Raw genomic sequence first — 22,931 nt, forward strand, 5'->3', positions numbered from 1 at the left:
AAATCTGCTCTTTAAATTAATGTTCACAATTGGTGTGCAACCGTGCTCCTACTGGGTGAGTTTTGTATAGTAGCCTAGCTGGGCGACAGTTCCCTGCTTGAAGAGTGTTGTTCTCTGTACATACCGTACACCTTCCACTAACTGTCTCGTTGCTCCGCAAATTTGCCTTGTATAATAGTAGGCAACATATTTATAAAGCGGGGAGCAAATGTTCTTGACGGAGAGGCCTAGCATGGATTTGGACATGCGTTCCTTTTTAGCAACTGGTGTTCTACCGTGCCGTAGTTCAGTATTGTGCTTATTACACCGTACATATATATCATGTGCTTTGCTAACTTTCTGTCGCTGTGCATAAGAAAGCCCCTATTTGCAGAGTCATTGAGTGCTATTGGAACTTTTTCGGGCTGGGAGAGTGAAAAGGTGTGTTCTCTATTTTTCTGCCCAACACTCAAGAGTTCAGGGGAGACTTTTTGGTACGCCAAATAAAGCTAATGTTTGGAGAGTAGAACTTGCTCTGTTCCTTCCAGCATGGTGCTCCTGGAAACTTGCTCCTATTTGCAGTGGCGCAAGACACATGTGAGGTTAGATGGATACCGTAGCAACATATCAAAATGTTAGTCTTCTTGGAGCACACAAAGCTAGTGCTTTGTTAACCTTCAGTTCGGTTGGTCCGCGGGAAAACCTGCAGAGTAAAAGCGCACAGAATGAGTGTCATTGCCACCTTCTGCGGAGTTGCATCTGATGTGGCATGTTACGCGAGCACTAGAATTGACCTTTGTTGTAATTAATATTTGTTAGACACTCAGTGGTGCCGTCATTAGGGAGATCGTGGACCAAGCAGAAGCGAAACGAGATTTCTGCTGTCGTAGCTGCTCCAGCAGCCAGAGTGGCGAGGTTCCAACAAGTGGGGAATTTTTTTCCCTCAGTCGCGTGTGCTGTTTGCCTATTGCCTAGTCAATTTGACATTTGGTAGTCTTCACTGTTGTAGTGGTAAGCTGTTATTCCGGTGGGTGCTGTAATGTAGTGTGGTCTGTGAAGCGACATTTCAGTGTAGGCCATACGAGACGTCAGCGCCGTGAGGGAAAAAATGCCTGGTGAAGGGCTCCGGAATTTCCTGCTCATTGCGTTTTGCCACCATCGAAGTGCGGTCACCATGTTTATATACCAAAGTTGAGGGGAGGAGGACAAATTTTTGTAAAGGCCTTTGAGTGGTGCATGGTTAAGAGAGCAGCAGAATCTGGGGCTATAAGCAAATGGGCTTAGGCACTGTAGCAAAGCAGAAAAATTTTTGCAAGTGGAATTATTTTCTATCGAACTGCACTGGTGGTTGTGATAGTAAAGTTACAGAATGGTGTGCAGATGGTAGTGCAAACTACAAGTAGTTTATTTCTGCCACATAATCTTAGCCTTGAGTTTATGTGGTAATGATGCATTGACAGTTATGAAGCAGTTTTGAAATTGCGTTTGATTCACATACTGCAGGCGTGTGTGTATCCTTGTGTCGATGGAATTGCATAACCAGGTCTGGAGAGCGGCCTGATTTCGGTGACCATAACTAAAAACGCTCTCCCTCAACATCTAAGCCTGGCAGAAGCTCAATCTGTCCACCCCCTGGGAAGTCTCTGACAAGATCGACCTGCCGTGCAGGTGAGGTCGCACATAACGACCCAGCCAGACTAGCCAGAGCTAGACACCTCTCTCAACATTGGGATGGAAGCAAAGACGATCACAGCGATGTGGCGGGGCCCGTTAACGGGGTCGCGGCGTTTGCAGCAGTTTCACCCTACCGTCTTGGTGCTCCACTGCAAAAAAAAAAAAAAAAAAAAACTTTTTGTTCAATATCAAGTATTAGGTGTGCGGCTAGCATGCAGTTCCAATTCCCATGCACTCTTAATCCTTCGGCGATAAAGTACCACCCACAAACAGGGCTTTCTTGTCGCATGCTTGGTGCGCCAGTTTATCAACAAATTACCGCTGTGAGCTTAGCTGAGTCCCAGCGCCAACAAAAACAAAACTTGTCATGGTTTATGTAACCTGGTGCATAAAAACGTACTTTTGCTCAAATTATCAAAGCTTGAATAGATATTAGCAGCGAATCCAGCTTTCGCGAATTCTTAGGCCCGAAGTCGCGTTCATTTTATTCGGTAGCTCTCGCCGCGTGTGATAGCGTTGCGTAGGCGTTTGGCTAAGTGTGAATGAATGTATTAAAATCGCACATATTTTCCTATGATTAAGGTAGATAGCAAAAGCAGAAAGACACTCGGTAAACCCTTTCCAGTGCCTATAATTATTCCAGTGCCTAAAATTATCATAGATGATAGCGCACGTAAAAGACGGCAACAAACGACACGCCAGCGCAGAAATCTGCTTAGAAGTGCCGGTTTCCACTCCGTACGCTACCTGGCCGACTACTCCGTGGGAAAAATCCTTGCTGTTTGCAATAATATTCCAGTACTTCCCTGAGCAGCGCCGCCGCACCAGCGGCTCGGTGGAGCAGCGTCGCCGCTGCGGTGCCAGCGTTTAGAATCCTGAGCCAGCAGAATATCATCATTGAAAAACGAGACGCAGAAAAGGTGAAGTCAGGACACAAGCGCTAATCATCAACATCATCATGGTGGGCACAAACAACGAGACAGACGCGCACTGCCTCGCCGCACTTACATCCAAACGAACCGAAAAAAACTCGGAGATCTCACGTTAACGACTAACTGCGCGCAAGATAACCGCGGTACTGTCTGGTAGAGGGAAAATGCGAGTAGTGATGCACGGCACACACCCTCGTACGTTATGATGAAGCACTACAACGACAGAAGCGAACACGTAAACATGCATCCTACGCGCGGAGCCGGCGCGCCCCGCAGTCCATCGGTCCGGACGCCTGCCACTACACATTGGAGAAGGCACCGTGCACATGGGGCTCGGACAATCTTCTCATATTACCGCGGCAGCGTGAATATACGTTGCCGTTAAGCGGCAACCCCGGCGTCGGTGTGCTGAGAAAAGCTGGTGGCCCGGCTGCCAGCTAGGTAAGTGAGCTTGTGACGTCACCACAACCTGCCCGCCAGACTGCGAGCAAACCGACCGCCGTGGCAGATGGCAACTAAATTAATGACTGGACGGAAGAGTTTGCTCGGGGAGGGCAAACTGGGTCGCCCAAGCCCCGCCGATGGCTGAACCTGCCATCGCAGGGCAGTGGCGCATCGCTTAACCGCTGCACCACTCCGCCAGGAGGGGTATGAGGACCCCCCAGGGATCTACGAATGCAAAAAGTTGAGAATTACCAGTTCCGCACATATGGGCATTAACCCATTAACGCTATCGTATCATACCCTTAGCTTCAGTGTCGCCTCCAATTTTTTTTTTTTTTGTGCACATTCTGCTATAGTTGGGACACCTAGGCTTCACGCCAAAAGCGTACAGGCCATGTATGGGAGCCCTGAAGAAAATTTCTCGGGCTCACAGTTCAGCCACAAAGTGTAGGCTTAGGCTATACACTTCTCCTTTATGCGTTGCTACACTTATGTAACTTGGAGGCTTGATGTTTGCAATGCATATTGGATTCTTCCACCTCTCCTGCATACTTTTATTTATTTATTTTTAATATCTGCTCTCAGGCTGGCTTTAAACTTCATAAATTTGATCCAAATAAGGTGGAACTGTTTTTCCAAGACTCGCACGACTGGGCAAACGCTATAGTTTCGATGGCTGACGAAGGAAGATATTTGGCGCAGAGCGCACCTCGCTGCGTTCCTCAGTCCGCGCGGCGCCTGAGCAACTAAATAAATCACGCCGCCAGTAAGCAGCACTAGGGAAAATGTTGCGTCCTCGTATTTCTTTCTCTGGGGCTCGGTGTTATGGGATGGCGAGCTAGCTGTGGCCACTGTAAGGTATGGGTTGTCGCGCTCAGCGCGGTAGCTGTGCAAACAGCGCCTGTCTGCCAGGGATGTACGCAATGAGCTCTTCCGTTAATTGTCTCTGCACCAGTGCATCCTTTGTGGAGCGCTTCTTGGACCTCGCACTGCGAATAGCGCTGTATACTCGTGGCCAGCTCCCCGAAAGGAAGTAAGTACTTTTGAGGCCTTGTTAGCGAGAAAAACGTTAGACTGACAGATAAGCTAACGTTACATTTGGTGTGTTAGCACGACGCGCCTGAGATGCATTTAATTTATGAGTGTTGCGACGGAGCTCGCTTCACATCCCTCTTTTTTTTTTTTTTTTGCGTATGGCAGCTTTGCTACTCGGTTTTATTTTGAGTCATGAAATTATGAATTGCGGGTACTTGACCCACATTCAGCCGTATATGCCGAAACTTCAAAATTATGAAAAATAAATAAATTAATTAAATTCAATATTTTATATAGAATGTTCATTTCACTTCAGAATTACACATTTATTGGCGGAGATATTTTTCTCAGCGACTTTTGAGCCGTCCTACAATGTAGGATACTAGGCTAATGCGCTAGCTATTGCGTGTATGGTAGAGATTCAAACATTTGGCATCGATTTTAAGATCAGATTTCTTATCAGGCGCGGCGTTTTTTTTTATGACAATTGGTGCGCAAAAATTTTGCTTCTCTTGAATCACAATGTAGTCGATGGGGTCGAACCTGAAAAATGGCACCCAAAGATCAGTGGAGGGTCTTTCTGAGCCCACGGAACGCAACCCTTGCACAGAAAGAGTTTAGAGGCTCTTGAATCTGCGCTAGTGCGCGCAAGCTTTTAAACAATAAACTTTCAGGCTTAACTGCACGCAAAAGCCGTGTCCTATACATGTGGGACGCTAGCTATATATCGGTTCAGCAGCCTTTGACATCACAGTTACGAAAGCGCAGTTGACAATGCTTTATGTACGAAGCGTCTGCACTTACGAACAACATTTACGCTACGATTAATACTCTCTAATGCCGCACGTGAATGATCGAAGGCATTTTACCGGGTAGTGTTATACCCTAACAACTCTGGGCTTCCCCGTTGTGCGGGTTTTCAGGCCAATGAAACTCGTTGCTAAACTGTGTAATGTGTAGTGTAGCAGCCGCTACACTACACTACAGTTTTTTTTTTTTTTTTGTGGTGGTTGTTGTTCCTTCATGCGGGTTTGTAGGCTTGTGCCAAGACAGAAGGCGCTGCGGAAAGCGTTGTGCAGACGACGCGACGCCAAGGCTACGCCAAACCTTCTCCCGTCAGTCAGAACGATGCACCAATGGAATGCCTTTAGCGAAAGTACCTCCCATGACGTCAACGGGGTTCAGAATAGTGGGGCGGGGACATTTTTGTTGACGGAAAGAACGAGCGGGCTTTGATTTGAATTTTCGCAGCTTTTCGGGGCGCGCGTGGCTCTAATATTTTGCAGAGGTTATCTTCGATGCCTCATCTATGCAGTGGGCTTGTTTTTCAAGAATGTCCGGACCCTGGGCAGTGGCCCTTTAAAAAAGCAGTTAATCACAAGAAGAAAAAAAAGATAAGCTCTAGAATTCTGCTACCTGGCTTGTTTAATAAAGTCACGCGTTAAAAAACTGATTTCGTGTACTGCTGTGGTTGGGCAGCGAACTAATACATGACGCCGCGGACCGGGGCCTAGTGTTAACAACTGCTGTTTTTTTAGATTGTTTACTACTATAGCACTTTTTTTTTCTTCTCTCCTCCGCTCCGGTCATCGGCAGCTTGTGATAATTTTAATGCGACCGCACTAGAGGTCTCGTTCACGAAAAAGCAGGTGGGAAAATGAAATTAATCTAAATAAATTCAATTAAATTAATTGCCGCCTGCTCATCGTTGCCATGCGCACCAGCTCATTGGTCGAGAGCTTCCCGAATAACTAACAGTGCGAAAATGAGCCTTACGGGAGATCGGGAAGAGCAACCTGGTTCTCACAAACTCCGCCGGTGAATTTGTTTGGAACAGCCAACTTCCGGGGCAGTGGGGCATCGTTTAACCGCTGTAGCACGGCGCCAGTAGTAGTGGTGAGAGGACACCGCGATCTATGAATCTATGAAGTGATCTGTACTTGCGCGGAAGGAGTCTCTAATGCTGTCTCATTGCACTCTTAAGAACAGGTTAAACGTCGTCCATTTTTTTTTATTGCTATTCGGTTATCTTTCAGGTAGGAAGAAAGTGTTAAGCATGTCGCAGCATGAAGAAGCTAAGAAGACACGGGACGAGCGCTGACTGCAGACTGAAGGTTTATAATGGAAGCACGAATGCGCTCACACCTGCGCGCGCGCGTAATTCCCCAGACGAGTAGCATGGACTGTAACAAAGCATACAACAGCGTACCGCTTCAAGGCGTCATTTGCTGCACCCGAAGATCGGCCATCTTTGTTTCTCTGATGGAAGGAGAGGCCTTAACGCAAGAGTGTGTGAACATAACAGCTCACTAAACAATACATCATGCCCCAATTTTTCTGCGAATTGCGCTCCTCTGGTAAACAATTCCAAGGTAGTGTTCCAACACAAGCAACAGAGTATCAGAGAAATCATGAAAGCATCTTTTAATTGCCGGGAACATTCACATTTGCGCCAGTGTCATCTCCATGAACATCTTAGAGGCAGTAATGGCCTATATTGAAACACATGGAGGAAGGAAAGAACTTTCAAGCATATGGACTAACCTCTTGAAATGGTTCACTGGTGTTTGTTTTGTTGTTGTTGACGGTTCTCGTATCGGAAGTGCGGGCGCAGACATGAGCGTTTTCTTGGTTTCCGGTTTCTATTGGGAACCTTCAGTTGACAGTCTGCGCTCGTCATGCGTCCAAGTCTTGTTGTTTCGTGCTGCTTTTGAACGTGGTCAGTATGGGTGCATACTTGCATTGAGAGTAATCTTTTTTGCTGTTTGTAATTATTTTTTAAGGTGAAGAAGAAGAGAGAGGAATAAAAAGAGAAGATGCCACTGACGGAAACCACACCGTGGAAGCTGAACTGAAGCAGGTAGGGCTTCAGGTGCCGTCAGCAGCTGCGTTCGGTCATAACCGAGCGGCATAACCACTGAGCCACAGCAGCGTCTCCCGTGCAAATTGTGTCGCCGACCCTGGTAAAGGGATGCAGACTGTGACCTGCCTTATACGCTTGGTTTTCATTATTATTGGCCACAATAAGAATGTTTTTCAACAGTTCGAAAGTGGTGCGGCACACTTTCAGTGTATTATTGCTTTGAAGATTAGCAGCTCATTCCGACTGCCAGAGCTGAATTAGGACGGCTCGTAAGGCTTATCTCCGTCATTTTTTTTTCACTTAGAGACTTGTAGACGTGCTGTCCTGACAGAATATAGAAACACTCACGAGAACGACAGTCTGAGCCAAGAACGTACCCCTGCGTAAGCAGCCCCGTCGAATTTTCAGTCGATCCGGCCGCAGGAGCATTGTCCCCGACTTCACTGTGCATTGCTATTAGGGTTGGCATAAGCAATGATAAAAAAATCAGAGGCAATCATCACTTGATGCTGTAGATTTCAGCGGTAGCTGTTATAGTTATTCATGCTGATGATTATCATAAGCATGCTATATGTTATGACTAACATCGATGCAGATACGACCACTCTTTCGGGGCTGATGTTCTTCATGAATCAAGGTCAGCCACAAACTACATGCAAAGCCAAACGGATTTTTGGTGAACTTACAGTAAAATGCACGCGTAGGCGCCATTATCAGTTGCTTGTCTTCGCGTGGAAGCTTCTGAGCCGGTAACAGTCCAAAATATTTGTCGCGTCTGACAGACGCTCCGTTGAGGACGTCCGTCGGCCGTCTTTCCGTCCACTTACGTCCACATGCACACTCTCCGCACGTCCGTATTACAGTGAACTAGAATCCGTATATAGGGATAAGGATATGCAAAACCGGATTGTGTTTGTACGTCCGGCGGACGTCCAGTATAGGCACAAGACGCTCTGGTCTGGTTCAGACGTCCAACGGATATCCATAGTTGTTTGCTTTCACAACGGCGTTGTTGAGAATCCCATGAAATAGTTGACTCTCTGAAAGGCCACATGACTTTTGCCGAGGTTTAACGGAGTGCAAAACGCACGTGACATGTGACACAAACTGCGGAGCATCAGTAGCCCACCCTTGCAGCGGATCATGGCTCAGGGACCAAAGATGGCGGCAGTCTCAGAGGCACCACCTGTCGTGCACAAAGCGAACTGCTCCCTGTAAGCGGTTTATAGACCTTTTCGCATTTGCCGTTTTGAGCGCAGCCATATTTCCATTGTGCTGTGCCAGCAGCGTTCTGATTGGCAGATTTCATACATGCACCTACTGCGCATGCGCAGCACAGTCCAACACGCACGCGCAACCAATCAAGTTGTGAACAGTGAAAAGGTATGTAGCCGCTGGTGAACCTCACCCGAAAGCATCAGGAGCCTTTTTTTTTCTTTTTTTCAGGAGCCATGGAGCACGTATCGCGGATCTTTTTTTGCGCCGTCACGTACGTCTGCATGTTGACGCTTCTAGAGGGCGCGAAGTTTGACGAATGCGGCCAGAAGCCTGGTAAGTTCAAGGCGCGCCGTTGTTGGTGATGATGCCAAGTAAGTTGATGATGGTGATACCAAGAGTAAAAAGAGAGGATTAATACTATTCGCAAACAAACTAATTTTTGTTTCACTAACAGGCATTTTGCAGTTTAATATCCTTCAGCTGTTATTTCCTGACGTACGCAAAGAATGGATCTAGGATTAGCATTTTTATCGACTGACACTTTTTGTCTCGATAATTTCATACAAAACAGATGTAAATTTCAGTCCCTCGATATATACATTTGTTATTGATACACAAGAATGACTTAATTTGGCTCATCACGTCAGATGGTATGAGCGTGAACTTGTCAGATAAATGCACTCATTTTGTTTTATTTCCCTCATCAACGCCTGCACACACATTATGCTCTTAAAGAAGGAAGTTGCATAGCCAGGAAGCTGTCACTTCCTTTCGAGTCGCTATACGTCTAGTGCTCCGACTAGCGCCAGCAGTAATGCCGAAGCGCAGTAATGCCGCGGGGGGACGCAGGTGTGGTGACCACGGCGAAGGCTGCTTCGATAGGCGCCTCTCTTCTGGCGAAGTGCGGCCGCAGCCTGCTCATCAAGTACGCCATCGACACGGAGGCACTCTCGAGGGTGAGCAGCGCACGAACACTGCTGGCGCGACTCCTTTCGAGGCGATCACCCTTTTACAAAAGGGAGTGCGCTAGAGGACAGCTTACTCTCTTTCTCCCATGTTCAGAATGTACAGGTCCCTCGAGTATGAAACTGAACAACTTGCAAAAAGGGCGTTTTTTTTTGGTCGTTTCTCCACTAAAGTTTAAAACGACTTCTGCATTATTCTACACCAAGAGGAAAACTAGCGAGAAAACAGGAAGAAGAGGGCTTGCCACACATAATTATGAAGCAACATTTAACTGCTCAAACTTTGCTATGTTTCATATTGGATGTACTTGTACATGAACAACATATATGTAATAGTTAAAGCCATTTGTTTTGGTTTGATAGGCATTGGCCAGGTTACGTTTGGGGCAGCAGGAACGGAGGATGTCATCGACAAGCCGTGGTCGCGGTCCGTAAGTAGTTGGCGTGGACCGCTCTGATGTAATGTAAGGTGGCAGGAGTAACTAGCGCCACTGACGTGTATCGTCCTGGTGACAGCATAAGGGGTAGTATAGTCTTATGTAAGGCACCCAGTAGGCCTAATCCGACGAAGTAGAAAGGTTCTTGGGGGATACTGACAAGCTAGAGAAGGCCTTCGGTGATAACGGTTGGACTTCTCCTGTGGGAACTGGCTGCGAACGCCAACGTAGCGACGCACATAGTGGTGCGGCGAAGCCAGAAGTAGCGGCGACGTGCATGGGCATAAGTACGGGCGATGCAAGAACGCCCAGATTCTCTCAAGGACAACAGTGAGCGACAATGCTTGGGCACGACGAAGAGCAGTTCGGGAACATCAAGGTCGACGTTTCTGCGTGAAAAGTGTAAACACGCAAAGCAAACAGGTGCACCGAAAGGTCGGACGGGGCGGAGTTAAGACCGCGATCGGTGATGGAGCGCTTCACCCTGGCGTCGTCGTCGCTACCAGAATTGTCAGACGGGCCCACGGGTTATCGAGAACGGCAGTGTGCATCAATGTCTAAGCCACTGGATTTGTCGACATTGCAATTGTGCTCGTAAACGCCCAGCAACATGGCAGTCTGTTACGACTGAAAAGCTTCCGCGGTAAAAATATGGCCGAAATTTGCCAACGGCCCAGACAAGATAGCTAAACACTCTCGCCCAGTCATGAAATAACTGTGCTCCGGTGGCGAGGGGACGCGGCTGACGTAGGTTGTTATATGGTCTCTCCCAGATTGTCGGCGCACATCAAAGCCATTTAAAAGCCGGCAGGCATCACGTAAGTGCTTTGCCCTTCGCGACTGGTGGAGTTGTCTTGTGCCCTGCAACAAGATTTTTGATCCTTACGAAGATTAGTCGCGGCTTTTGCTGCTCAGCTGCGTTGAAGTCAGTTTCTTTGACGCCGCGACTCCAACGACTACATTGAGGTGCCTTTGTCTCTGTTGTCCGAGGCCATACAGCAAGAATAGACACCGAGACAAGCGCGTTTAGGCAGCGAGGTACGCCTCATTTTCTTAAAGGGCTACTGTGGACAACCTGTAGTCGGCCGGTATTAATACATTACAGCGACAAAGAGACAACTTCCACCGAAAACGGAGCTTTTATAAGCCCCCCCCCCCCCCTTCCCAGATATAAAGATGATAGTAATAAGTTTTACAAAATGAAGTTCAAGTGTCGCCACATAACAGGAGAGTGGATACCATCGGAATCTTTTCAGAAGGTGGTTACCGTTGAAGGAGCAGTAGGGCCACTGTGGAAGGAGGAGGGATGGCGAGTGCGAGGGATGCGCAATAACGTGGCGGTTACCAAGGGAACCATCCTTCGGATGGTATCCGTTGAAGGAGGAGGGTGTGGCAAGAACTTACGAGTGTCCAACCGGAGAGGGCTTTCCACAGGAACCACCCAGAGGAGGGTGCTTGTCGTCGAAGGAGGACGGTTACCGTCGACGAAGCGGAGTGCTTAACCGGAAGGTGGTACCGTGGGAACCATCCGAAGGGTGGTTACTGTGGAAGGAGGACGGTATGGAGAGAGCGGAGAAATGCTCAAGGTCGGTTCCTACTGGAAGAACCGGGAGAGCGATAACCGTGGGAGGAGGAGAGAGGGTATTACCACAACAGGGGCCGCTGAGTCTCGCTTTTCCCAGCGGTAAGCGCCCTCTGAGTTCTTTGACTTGGAAACGTGTGTCTGTGCAGGGGTTTTCGGAGACCTGTTTAATGCTTCAACTGTGCAACGCTTATCACGACAGTCTGCGTAAGGTGAGTGGGAAGTGCTTTTCCGCTAGAACATCGTGTGTGAAGGAATTAAAATTACACTCGTGTACTCGCTACTGCTGCTTTCAGAACAGAAAGAAGTTTGTAGATGCGATGGCGCATTGCTTCGTAAGCGGCTTCCAGTTCATTGCAAAGAGCTATCCGGTGAGTGCCAATGTTTTGATGTTTTGGTAAAATAAATAGTTCAGAGGCACTAAGACGGAAGTGTAGAAACGGCCAGGACAAGCGCTAACTTTCAACAATTCATTTATCGGCGCACACAGGCGCTGGCTGCAGTTCTGCGCATCCGCTAAGTCGATGCCTTCACAATCGCGTATTTAATCACGAGGGCATTGACGCGAAGTCCAGAAGGCAGAATAATCCGGAAAACAACCACAATAAACGACGAAGTTAAAATTTGAACAGACTCCTCTCTGTGTCATGTGCTCCGAGGGCGTGCCGATACAACGGTTGCTTTCAGCAGTCTGCTGCTTCTGTATAAGCAGCTCATGTTCAAGCTGCCCATCATGTTTTCCGATAGCCTGTGCGTTTCGCAGCACGTCTTCCTAACGAATCCAAATCATCTCTCTTTTGGCGATCCTGAGGTATTTTGGTAAAAGATACAAAAACTTGAGGGGACACTTAAGCTCAGCCTTAAAGATATGACGGGTCCCTTCAGTGGCCTGCGTGGGGTCGCTGACCGCTTCGCAGACACGGATACTGTTCTGGTACTGGTACTGGCATTGATACTGGTCAGTGAAAAATAAACAAACCGCGAACCGAAGCAACCAGACGTCCCAAATTCTGTACTATCAGACACCGTAAACGCCAAATTGCATTCAAGGTTCAAAAATTACATTCAAGATCACGCGCTCACCAGCTAACTGTACTGGACCTCTCTCAAGAATGACAGGAGGAGCTAATTTATGGTGCCTTTATACTTTGCCACAGAATCCTAGCTAGATTTAGTGTCACCCACTCCCACACCCTTTCATTCCCACAAGTAGGCCGTACTTTTTGAAACATTCGTGGGGTATCGCGTCATCGACGGTAGGAAGAAGCATGAAGGGAAAGCCTAGCACTTTATAGGGCGCCTTAGATGGTAGCCCCGTTCTGGTATTGGCCCGGTCCTTTTTAAGCTGGACGGGCCACCGCTTTCACCCGCTTCTAAATACTCAACGAACCGTTTTTGCAGCACACATGACTTCCTTTTCGATGCTTGAGGAGTCCGGTTCTTTTTGCTGCTTGCGCTGGCAATTCGAAGCGCAAAACTATCGGATGAACGATGGCGAACACAAAATATTGCAGCAGCAGCACGAGAGACAACAAACTCGAACACTCCGCACGATGGTCCTGTGCGTTGTCTAAGGCATCGGGAAACGAAATTTCTCTGTTTGCGCCGGATGTGGTTGAAATACCGTTTTTTTTTTCGTGCTAGATACCACTCAGACAGAGAAGTTCTGCCTCATGTTCGGCCTGCAATTCGCCTTCATGTTCGAGTTCAGTTTCGGCTTCATATCTAGCCTCAGGTTCGCCGCATTTTGCGGCCAATGTTCGCCTGAATTTGCAAAAAATGGGAGCTAATACCATATTATGCTTAATGAAATAATGCCAGGCACTGGGTAAGAAAGTTAGGCTGCGCTTTACGCGCTTGCAGGTGCGCGTCTACGCGACCGCCTGCTGGGACGAACTGCGGCTGCGCAAATCCGCGCGTTTATGAAAGTGCGTTGAAGCTCTAGGGTGCAGTGCAGGCTGTTGGAACGCTGCAGTCTGGTCGATGCTCCCGATGTAATGTTGCGAGCAGTTATGTATGGGAACATTCCGTTGTCTCTTGCTTTTTAGGAACTTCTGGACATGTTTTCAGGAAGTCTGGAGGAAATAATGAACTCAACAGCGGTAAGCGGATGTTTGAAAAATTAAGGACCAGTAGACCATGTTTTCTTCTTGCCCCGTCCGTATGTATATTGCTCGTGGGTTCATCTAAAAACACGGCATGTCGAACTTTTTTTTGTTACAGCGCTGCATCAAAGGAGACTTCCTCGGGAGTGACGTTAAAATATCGCTGGCAATGGTGCGCTACGTGCGCTCAGTGATATTCATGAATGGGAAGGGCTGACAAAAGGTGCTCCGAACTACAGACAGCTGCAATAAGAAGACTCCATGGGGCAAGAAGAAAAGATGACGCCATAGTTACGACGAAGCAGCAAATAATTTAACGTCGCTTACCAGCTTACTGGGGCATAGAAAAAAAACATCTGCTGTTCAGGGACATGTAAACTCCTTATATATTGAATATTCACATCGAAATAAAAACTTTACAAAGCAAAAACACCATTCCTCTTTATTGTGACATGCGCCGGGCGTTATTGCAGATGGACATCAAGCAGTTTCTGCATTACTGCAAAACATACACGACTGAATCGACAGCGGACAGTTTTCAAAAATATAAGTAAAGTTTATTTTCGCCATTGAGTACAAAGAAGAGGAAAGCGATGGCTCGAGAAAAAGCTCCTCTTTACCAAGTTTACAGCGTTCCAGCCACCTTTACATAAGCAGCAGTGACATGGCTAACAGAGTATACGTCGAACATTTTTTTTTCCGAGGTAGTATGATTACCACGCAGTACGAGTACATAGCTGCAGTGCGGTCTTATTTAAAAGTTATGTCGATATTAGAAATCAGTGCCCTAAGACACTGAGAACGAGAGCAGAAATCACTGATGTGCAAATTCCATTGGCAACGAACAGACGTCGGGCGCAGAAATGAGAGCGTGGCGGAGATTACACTTTTTAAAAGAAAAAAAAAACACACTTCGTACGAAATTTTTCTCCGTTTTTCTGGACCACTGCTTAAGGTCCTAAGTCCTCCAGCGTCTGCAGCATCATCCGATGTTTAGTCTCTGGAAGCAGCCTGATCAAAAAGATGGCGCTGAATATCATCAAGAAGCACAAGAGACTGGCGGCAGTCGGAGACACTTGCAACTGCAGCTGAGACAAAAGTGGCCCAAGTGACGCTCCGAGCTGTCCAAAGAAGTAGGTGAAAGAGGTTCCGGTGCAACGTACGACGGTTGGGTACAGTTCGAGTGTGAACATGGCCAGGATCATGGCTTCCCCGAAGAGGGTGCATATCATGATCTCGCCGACGACCCAGGTCAGCCCTCCCTCGTCCAGGGGCCTCAGACTGCCGTACAGCAGCACCAGGCAGCACGTCAGCGGCAGCGCGAGGGAGAGCAGGCTCTTGCGTGGACTGGCCGACAGGAGCATCCAGGTCAGAATCACGGAGGCTGTCCTCATGACTGCGAGAAACGCCGCGTGCCAAACGCTGCTCGGTCTTCCGGTCAGACCCATGCTATACAAGGGAAGCATCAGACTGAACCAAATCCAACAGAGCACGGAGGTTCGTTTCCGTATCTTCCTGGTGGTCAGAAAGCTGACGCAGTTCATCTTGGGCAGCAGCGATGACGCGGGAAAGCTCGAGACGGTGAAGAACAGGTTCTCCCCGTCTACCTGGTGATGGTTCCAAGCGGCGGCACGCTGTATGACCCTCTCGGCTTGATCGACATTGTTAGATACCAGAAGCCAGCAGAGGGACTCATCCAGCAAGCAGAGCCCTGGCAAAAGTGCGAACGTAAGAAAGAAAGTCGCCAGGTTCACCACCCTGTAGTCCGTCGACGCCAGGCTTAGCCCCCGAGCAATCAGGCTTGCAACGGACGTCCCGGCCATGGCGAGGCAAAAGTAGCCCTCCCTATTCTTGTCGCCCGAGTTCTCGAACAGTACGACGTTCATGGCCTGGTCGAGGACGCTCAGCGACGCCGCCAGCAAAATCCGGGCGACGACGAATGCGAGGAAGGTCTGTGCCACCATACTGGTCCCCGCTGATGCGACAGAGATGACGGTGCAGACGTATACAGCAGGAAGTCGGCCGATCCTGTCCGAAATCTGGCCGAAAAAGAGAACGACGATAACGACGCCAGCTCTGTTGTAGACGAAGGCGACGGTCACGTACCAGGCGTGATCACAAACCAAATTCCATTGGCTGGCAATCGTGGTCGCGCCCGGCAGCAAGTCGTACTCCCACTCATCGCACGCCACCTCCACGCGCGAGCCGTTGCGCTCGAAAGCGACAGGATCGTACATGGTGCACTGGCTGTAGCTGCCGTCGGGTCGCCGTGGGATGCTCTCCTCTTTCCATTGGTCGACGCTGATGTTCGCGTCCCGGGGAGGGCGGCACCAGTGGTCGACGGGAATCAGGAACGTCTGCATGGACATGTGGTGCATGATGACCAGGGTGTTGGAGACGTTCGCGAAAGCCACGATGAGCCACTGGAATATGCCGTTGCCCAGGATTCTGTCCAGGTCGAAGGGAGCCTGCGCGGTCGTGCTCGGGAAGGCACGCCGAGGAGGAAGGTTCGTGTTGCTGGTGGCAGGCTGGAAGTTCGACTCCTCTGAAGGGGCAATCGTGTCGGGGTACATGGAACTGTCCACGAGGGCGAAGGTCTCGGGCTGGGTTCCCTCGTTTAATCTTGTTCTGAAAGGGTTAATTCAAAGCAATCGCCATGATCTGCGTACACTGGCTGCGAGGCATTTCTTTTTCGTGTGTATTATGCGCCCTGCAGTAAAAAGCGCTCTAGCCAGCATTGTGTTACTTTCCTGCTCGTCCTTCAAAAGGTGCTAGGAGTGCTTTATATCCAAGAACGAAAGAACACAGAAAATGAGTGCTTTGTCATGTTCAGACAATACAGAGAAGAATGAATTGCAGCGGGATATTCCAGGAACCGACATTATAGTAAAACATAACTAAGTGTCGTGGATGTTGTGTAACAAAAGCCTAATGCAAGCAGGCGCAGGAACTTTCTGCGAAGTGTCTATACAGCTACTCACAAAGTCAAACGAGCCGCCTGAGTATTTGCAACCACAGAAGGTACAGTCCGTAAGGTGGCTGTATACGCTGCGATGAGTTGTATAACGACGCCTGTATGGAGCACACAAGGGCAGCTCCGATAATCCATACTGAAAGTAGTCACGAAATATCGAACCGAATAATCGTGTGCCTGGACTACGATTACCGACTTCAGGGTAGCGGCGGAGCGTACTCTCTGCGGTCGCCAGCCCTCGTTAGTTACGAGGATAACCTCGTGACGTGAACCTACGCCATCGCCGTCTTCCTATGGATGAGCCGCCGCGGTGGCTCAGTGGTTATGGCGCTCGGCTACTGACCCGAAAAACGCGGGTTCGATCCCGGCCATGGCGATCGCGTTTCGATGGAGGCGAATTGCTGGCGGCCCGTGTTCTGTGCGATGTCAGTGCATGTTAAAAAACCCCAGGTGGTTTTAATTACCCGGAGCCTTCTACTACGGCGTCTCTCACAGCCTGAGTCGCTTTGGGGTGTAAAACCAAATAAAAGGACGCCAAACATCCTCTGGTTGATGAAAAGTCTGCTGATAGCGAGACAGGCGGTAAAGGCAGCCTGGTTATTTTTAGCTGACAAGGTACTATCGGGGACAAATGTTGCGGGACGCGAGTTCTTGGAAAAACGTTTATTGTAGCTCCACCTCGCTACCCAGTCGACTGGTATTGTGTGAAGGTATTAAAGGCCTAAATGCTCCTTCCTCTGGTAACAATATCAGGCGACTAGGTGGAAAGGTGGAACTACAATAAATGTTTTTACAAGAACACGCGTTCCGCAAACTTTGCCACTGATAGTACAACGTTGTGGTAGCACTCATACCTCCGGAAAACTGTTCTCTCGAAGGCTGATATTTGCGCGGTGGTGTCCGTGGTGCGCACAGCCAGCAGCACAAATGCAGAGCTGAATATTCGCGGAGCTCTTGTTGGTTGCTGGATGTGGGCACAGAGATTACAAGTAAGAGTCGTGGTATTCCCTGTGCCAACGCATGAGGCGTATAATGTAGAGTGCATGCAGTGGCCCCATGCCCCGGTCAACGATCTGCTGCCGAAGTGGCAGACGAGGCCGCACACGTCTCAGACACGGAAGACCCGCGGGAAAAGCCTGCTCTGGCAAGCGGTCACCCGAAGCAAAGCGTGCCCGACGCGGCCCGGGTTTAAAATTGCCGCTCATGCTCATTTATATTCCTAGTTCTTCATTCCTAGTTCCCCATCTTCGCGTTCGAAGCGCAGTGAAGTGCCGATGATTTGCTTTTTCTTGAAAGTGGCGGTGCAAGGTAGAGGAAGCTGGGGATAACTGAACTCAGACGGTTCACCTGTCTCTTAGCAGAAACGAGGCAGCACTGAGCAAGTTTGGTGCGGTTCTGTCAGCCCTGAAGGTAACTTTAACATCGATCCAGGTATTTTTATTTTTGGGTTCTGCGTTCCCGCTACGAAATCAAGCCACTGTAAGATGCATATGTTCGCATGCCGCGTGTTCACCCTTACATAGCTGTTTATTCTCTCGTCCATTTTTTTTTTTGCACAGTAGGGATTGTGGTGCTAAAATCTTACGCCGAACTGTAAGCAATAATTGTGGAAGCTCGATTTCCTTTTTTGTATTTGCAACCCTTGATCCCGGCTGTAATTAGCAAAGCGTGGTTTTTGCCAGGATACCTAAGCAGCTATTTTTTATTATTTTTAGTTTCTCGTCAAGATGATGATGATGATGAAAACGTTTATTAAAGCCTTAGTTGAAGGGAAGGCTGATCGGGTCCCTAGTCCGGGACGCCGTTGGTGAAAGCCGCTGCCCGTGCTCTGGCGACGAGGGCTCGTTGTTCCTCGAGGTCCGAGCTGGACAGGGCCGCCTCCCAGCCCTCCCGCGTTGGCTGATTTATGATCTCAATGCTGTCATTTTTCTGACAAGCCCATACCATGTGGTACAAGTTTGCCTTCTGGCCACAAAATTTGCACTGTGCCGAAAAGGACTCGGGCTCAATGGCGTGAAGCGTAGCTGGGTTATTGAAAAACATAGTTTGTAGCCTGCGAAGGTGACATTCCTCTGATTTACTGAGACCCTTAGCGGGCCTCGGGAGTGTCTGCCTTTCAAGGCGCAAATGTTGCAATATTTCTGAATATGTCGTTAGCGGAGAGGGGGAGCCAGAATCAGGAAGGGAGGACGTAGAAGGATGCCGGGGAAGAAAAGCTCGGGCCGAAGCGTGTGCGCGCTCGTTTCCTTCAACTCCCTGGTGACCTGGTACCCATATTAATTCCTTTCGTTCAGCTGAAGTCCTACATTGACTAAGAATTTTGCAGGCTAGCGGCGTGATTCTGCCACGCATATAGTTTCTATAAGCCGCCTGGGAATCTGTAACTATGTATTTAGATTCTGAGTGCGTTGCGGCAAGGGCTATCGCTACTTCCTCCATAGCCTGTGTATCCCCGTTACGAACTGAAAGCCCGTCCACGACTTGCATTTGGTGCACCACTGAGATTGTTGATATTCCTTGTACAGGACCCGCAGCGTCCACGAAGAAGGCTCCTTCTTTTGTTGAATAGCACTCGTTCATCTTCTTGCTCCTCGCCACTCGTCTAGCATGATGATGCTCCGGGTACATGTTTTTGGGAAGCGGAAGCGTAAGGAATTTGCTCTTCCACTCTTTAGGTATATCTTGTCTCCCAGCCACTTGCTGCGGAAAGCTAATATTTAAATCTTCTAAGACCCTGCGGCCGGTCGTAGTTGTGGCCAGTCGCACTACCTGGCTTGTAAGATGGGCGCTAATCAATTCATCAGCCGTGTTGTGTACCCCTAGTTTTAGTAGACGCTCCGTAGATGCTTTCATGGGTAGGCCGAGTGCCTTCTTATAAGCCGTTCGAATGATAACGTCCAGGTGGTTTAGATCGGTCTTCCTCAAACGAAGGTACGGGGCCACGTACACTATCCTGCAGATGACAAAGGCCTGTATTAGTCGAAGGGTATCCTGTTCTTGCATGCCGTTTTTCTTGCTTGTGATCCTAGATATCATACGGACGACTTGTTCGCACACCGTTCGGAGCTTGGTGATAGCTGCTGCGTTCACACCCTTGTTGTTAATGAGCAGCCCCAAAATCCGTATTGTTTCCACCTCGGGAATAGGTGTATCATGGACCGAGATTTCCAGCGATGCAGTATCCCCCTTCCCTCGCAGGACGAGGAGCTCCGACTTGTCCGGGGAACAGCGCAGTCCGCATTCTTCAGCATACTTTTCAACCGTACTGGCAGCCTCTTGGAGGGCCTCCTCCATCTGTCCCATGTTTCCCTCCGTTGTCCATATGGTTATGTCATCCGCGTATAGGGCGTGGCGGATTCCCCTTATGGCATTAAGTTGTTCCGGCAGATGCATGAGGGCAACGTTGAAGAGCAGTGGAGAAAGGACTGCTCCCTGAGGCGTCCCCCTGGTGCCCATGGGTATCGCCTCGGACCTCGTGTCGCCAATCCTGATGTGCGCTTGCCTATCTTGCAAGAAAGCCTTGATGTAATCAAAGGTACGCTTTCCGCAGTGAGTACCCTGTAGATTGTCCAGAATCTTGGAATGCTTCACGTTGTCGAAAGCCCCCTTCAGATCTAATGCTAGTATGGCCCTACTGTTTCGTTTGCGCGGGGGATCGATAACCTCCATCTTCAGCTGCAGTAACACGTCCTGGGTTGACAAGTGTGCCCTAAACCCAAACATTGTGTGAGGTATAATATTGTGGTCTTCTATATACGTAGAAAGTCGCATGTGTACCGCCTTCTCCATCAGTTTCCCGGCGCACGACGTAAGCGAGATGGGCCTGAGGTTATTGATGTTCACCTCCTTTCCAGGCTTGGGAATAAAGCTGACATCAGCCGTCTTCCATGCCTTGGGTAACTGTCCACTTTTCCAGCATTCGTTGATGTACTGCGTGAGATGTTCAAGCGCTTGCTGATTGAGATTGACAAGCAATCCCACCGTCACCCTGTCGTTCCCTGGAGCCGTGCCCCGCCTCATGGCCATAAGCGCCGCCTGTATTTCCTCGACTCCGAACTCTCTGTCCAGGTCCGGATTGTCCATACCCTCATAATCCCGTACTGGCTCGTTGTCTTTCACTGTACAGAGGTACTTGCTCACGAGGGCTGCAACTAGCTGCTGGTCCGTGCCCGCGAAGCCGTGTAGGGCTCTCTTAAGATTACGTTGCTGATCCCCGCGAGACTTGGAGGGCTCTATCAAACATCTAAGAAGACTCCACGCCGCTTTGGTGCTGAGGGTGCCTTTCATGGAGTCGCATTTGGCCAACCAGTTGTTTTTGGCCAGGGATCGTGCATACTCTTCTGCTTGCAAGCTTAATTTTGCGATCTTGAGCTTGCGGTTATGTTTTTGCCTTTTCCACCGCCGTGTGAGACTTCTTCTGGCCTCCCATAGATGTAGTAGGTGGTTGTCAATAGCCGGGACTACTTCTGATGTCTGAAGCGTACGTGTGAAGCGGTCCCTGACTCTCAGCAGCGACTCAGCCCACTCCTCGTACTTTTCAATGGGCGCGTTGAGCGTAGAGTCTTCCGCCTGTCGGAACAACGACCAGTCCGTGAGCCGTGCTTTCCCTCTCGGTCTGCGATGCTTATTGTAGTCGAGGCAGATCTTGAGAATGCAGTGGTCACTCCCTAAGGTCTCCTGCGTGTTGTGCCAATCATAGTTTCTCGCTCCTTTAACCAACGAGAGATCTGGACATGTATCTCTCGAGACACTGTTGCCAATCCTCGTGGGATGCTGCGGGTCAGTAAGAATCGTCAGTGCTAGGTCCGATATGGCCGCAGCGAGTCTCCTGCCCTTAATATCCTCCTTACTATATCCCCATAAGAAGCTATATGCGTTAAAATCCCCCACAATGATGAGAGGTGCACTTTTTGCCAATTGCGCGGCCTTTTGGAAAATCTCATCGAAAGACGCACCCCTGTTCTTCGGTCGACTATATATGTTCAACACATACGCACTTCTGCTAGTGCGTACGTTCGGTAAAAGCTGAATAAATGTATGTTCCACCTCAGTGACTAAATCCAGCTGAATTGTCACAGCCGTGCAATCCTTATGCACCAGAATGCAAGTGGATGAGCTGTTTTGATGCGTGCTGTATGGTCTGAGTTTGGCTTCCGTATTGACGTCCTGCAGTGCAATAATATCTGGTAATTTATCCAACGAATCTACGTATTGTTGTAGCGAATACGTAGATTCGTTGGATAAAGAGAAAACTCGCACAATCAGAATAGAGTTAAGGAAGTGTACAGGGGTTGCCGTTTGGTGCATTTCACGTGCGCTTTGGATGTTCTGATGGTAAGAACGTCAGTGATGAAAGCAGCACAGCTTTAACGAACCTTCAATAATGTTTATGGTTTATGGGGGTTTAACGTCCCAAAGCGACTCAGGCTATGAGGGACGCCGTAGTGAATGGCCCCGGAAATTTCGACCACCTGGGGTTCTTTAACGTGCACTGACATCGCACAATACACGGACCTCTAGAATTTCGCCTCGATAGAAATTCCACTGCCGCGGCCGGGATCACGTTTCTTTCGGGTCAGCAGTCGAGCGCCATAACCACTGAGCCACCGCGGCGGCCTTCAGTAATGTGTAGTACCAGTCCTATACTCCATGGATAGAAGCGCGCGTTTCTTTGCGTCATGTGGCCGTGAAAGCGCAGTACTCTAAAAAAAAATCCAGCAGTGCATATACAGTACCGTCAATGCCAAAAGTAAGCAGGCTGCGTGGTTTGCTTCTCTCGTACAGTGGAGTACTCATGCCACCCCTTAAGCTCTAAGTCTGTGTAATGTTAGGATAACCTTTGTCCTCACCTTTGAACACCTTTGCATCTTTAGGGAAGCTGTAAGGGCTCCACTATACGAGCGTGAAGCAAACCATACATCCTGGTTACTTTTGGCAAAGACGTACACTTCTAACGACAGAGATGTAATTACATATAGCAATAGGCTCAGCACGGCCGCACGGCTGCAAAGGCAAGCTGCACAGCCTTCCACTGTAGCCGCACGGCCAAGGCCAGGTGGATGCTGAACGTCGTCAAATGCAGGTTCACGATTCATCACCTTGAACTGTCGCTCCAAGAACTCAAGTCGATGGTCACCAGCTTCTTGGGGCCTTTCGTCGACGACTTGAGCAGGGCAGATGGCAGCTCCGTCGCTTCCGGGCCAAGTCCATTCTTGGACGCCGTGCTTTCGCCCCCGCTGCTTGTCCTCGACATGATCTTCCTCTTTGAAGGCTGCAGCGGCGCCACGGCTCGAGCTACAGACGTTCTTCTTCTTCTGCTGCCTGCTGCGCCGCATAGCGCCTTAATCGCACCTGTTTCGAAAATGCGCTCTAAATATAGGCGTCTTTTGTAAGCCAGCTGACGGAGATGATGACGATGACGCTAGAAAATACGTTCCCCCATGTTTTGTGCATGACATATCACTCTATGTATCCAAGCCTTCAGAAGAAGGCGTCTTTGCGGAGCTTTTCTCCCTGCATGGACGTCAGCTGTGTGTACCGACGTCAGTAGGCGCTGGCATCGAGTAAGCATCGAGGCACCCTAAGCGTCAGCTGTCGGCAGCGCGTTGAAAATGTTTTGAACAGTTAATTGAGACAGGCGGCGCGGCGTGAGTACGATGTTGAAATACGGGGGTGCGAGCAGAATTTTGAAACCGGTATTTTAAAAACTTTGGCTTCAGCCTG

The 22,931-nt window shown here is 49.1% G+C and overlaps 2 protein-coding genes across 3 annotated transcripts; one reads left to right on the forward strand and one right to left on the reverse strand.

Annotated features, from left to right (window-relative positions):
• Positions 1-68: 68 nt before the first annotated feature.
• LOC149341271 (uncharacterized) lies at positions 69-13,664 on the forward strand. Of its 2 annotated transcripts, none has more exons than XM_089543288.1 (8): positions 69-6,924; positions 8,262-8,310; positions 8,374-8,478; positions 8,995-9,101; positions 11,279-11,341; positions 11,426-11,500; positions 13,178-13,231; positions 13,353-13,664. In XM_089543288.1, exons 3-8 carry the CDS (start codon positions 8,379-8,381, stop codon positions 13,449-13,451), a joined length of 498 nt encoding a protein of 165 aa, XP_089399414.1. In that variant the 5' UTR covers positions 69-6,924; positions 8,262-8,310; positions 8,374-8,378; the 3' UTR covers positions 13,452-13,664. The 2 variants fall into 2 exon arrangements, with proteins under 2 accessions (XP_089399414.1, XP_089399413.1); XM_089543287.1 differs by lacking the exon at positions 8,262-8,310 and having other exon boundaries at positions 69-4,062; positions 6,848-6,924.
• A 236-nt stretch (positions 13,665-13,900) lies between these two features.
• On the reverse strand, positions 13,901-22,461 carry LOC149341272 (solute carrier family 22 member 7-like). The gene is made up of 2 exons (XM_089542841.1): positions 22,307-22,461; positions 13,901-15,862 (listed from the first exon to the last, which is right to left on the reverse strand). Exons 1-2 carry the CDS (start codon positions 22,459-22,461, stop codon positions 14,185-14,187), a joined length of 1,833 nt encoding a protein of 610 aa, XP_089398967.1. The 3' UTR covers positions 13,901-14,184.
• Positions 22,462-22,931: the final 470 nt, after the last annotated feature.

This window comes from Amblyomma mixtum, chromosome 5, assembly GCF_055824585.1.
Source record: "Amblyomma mixtum isolate Tamu chromosome 5, ASM5582458v1, whole genome shotgun sequence".
Classification (NCBI taxonomy): Eukaryota; Metazoa; Arthropoda; class Arachnida; order Ixodida; family Ixodidae; genus Amblyomma; species Amblyomma mixtum.

Bases quoted from the DNA above. Each gene is read 5' to 3' on its own strand.
- LOC149341272 (XM_089542841.1), bottom strand. From the start codon at position 22,461: ATGTCGAGGACAAGCAGCGGGGGCGAAAGCACGGCGTCCAAGAATGGA. The intron at 15,863-22,306 runs GTGATGAATCGT...TAACCCTTTCAG, and splicing joins TCTTGGAGCGACAGTTCAAG to AACAAGATTAAACGAGGGAA.
- LOC149341271 (XM_089543288.1), top strand. From the start codon at position 8,379: ATGGAGCACGTATCGCGGATCTTTTTTTGCGCCGTCACGTACGTCTGC. The intron at 9,102-11,278 runs GTGAGCAGCGCA...GTGTCTGTGCAG, and splicing joins ACACGGAGGCACTCTCGAGG to GGGTTTTCGGAGACCTGTTT. The intron at 11,501-13,177 runs GTGAGTGCCAAT...CTTGCTTTTTAG, and splicing joins TCATTGCAAAGAGCTATCCG to GAACTTCTGGACATGTTTTC.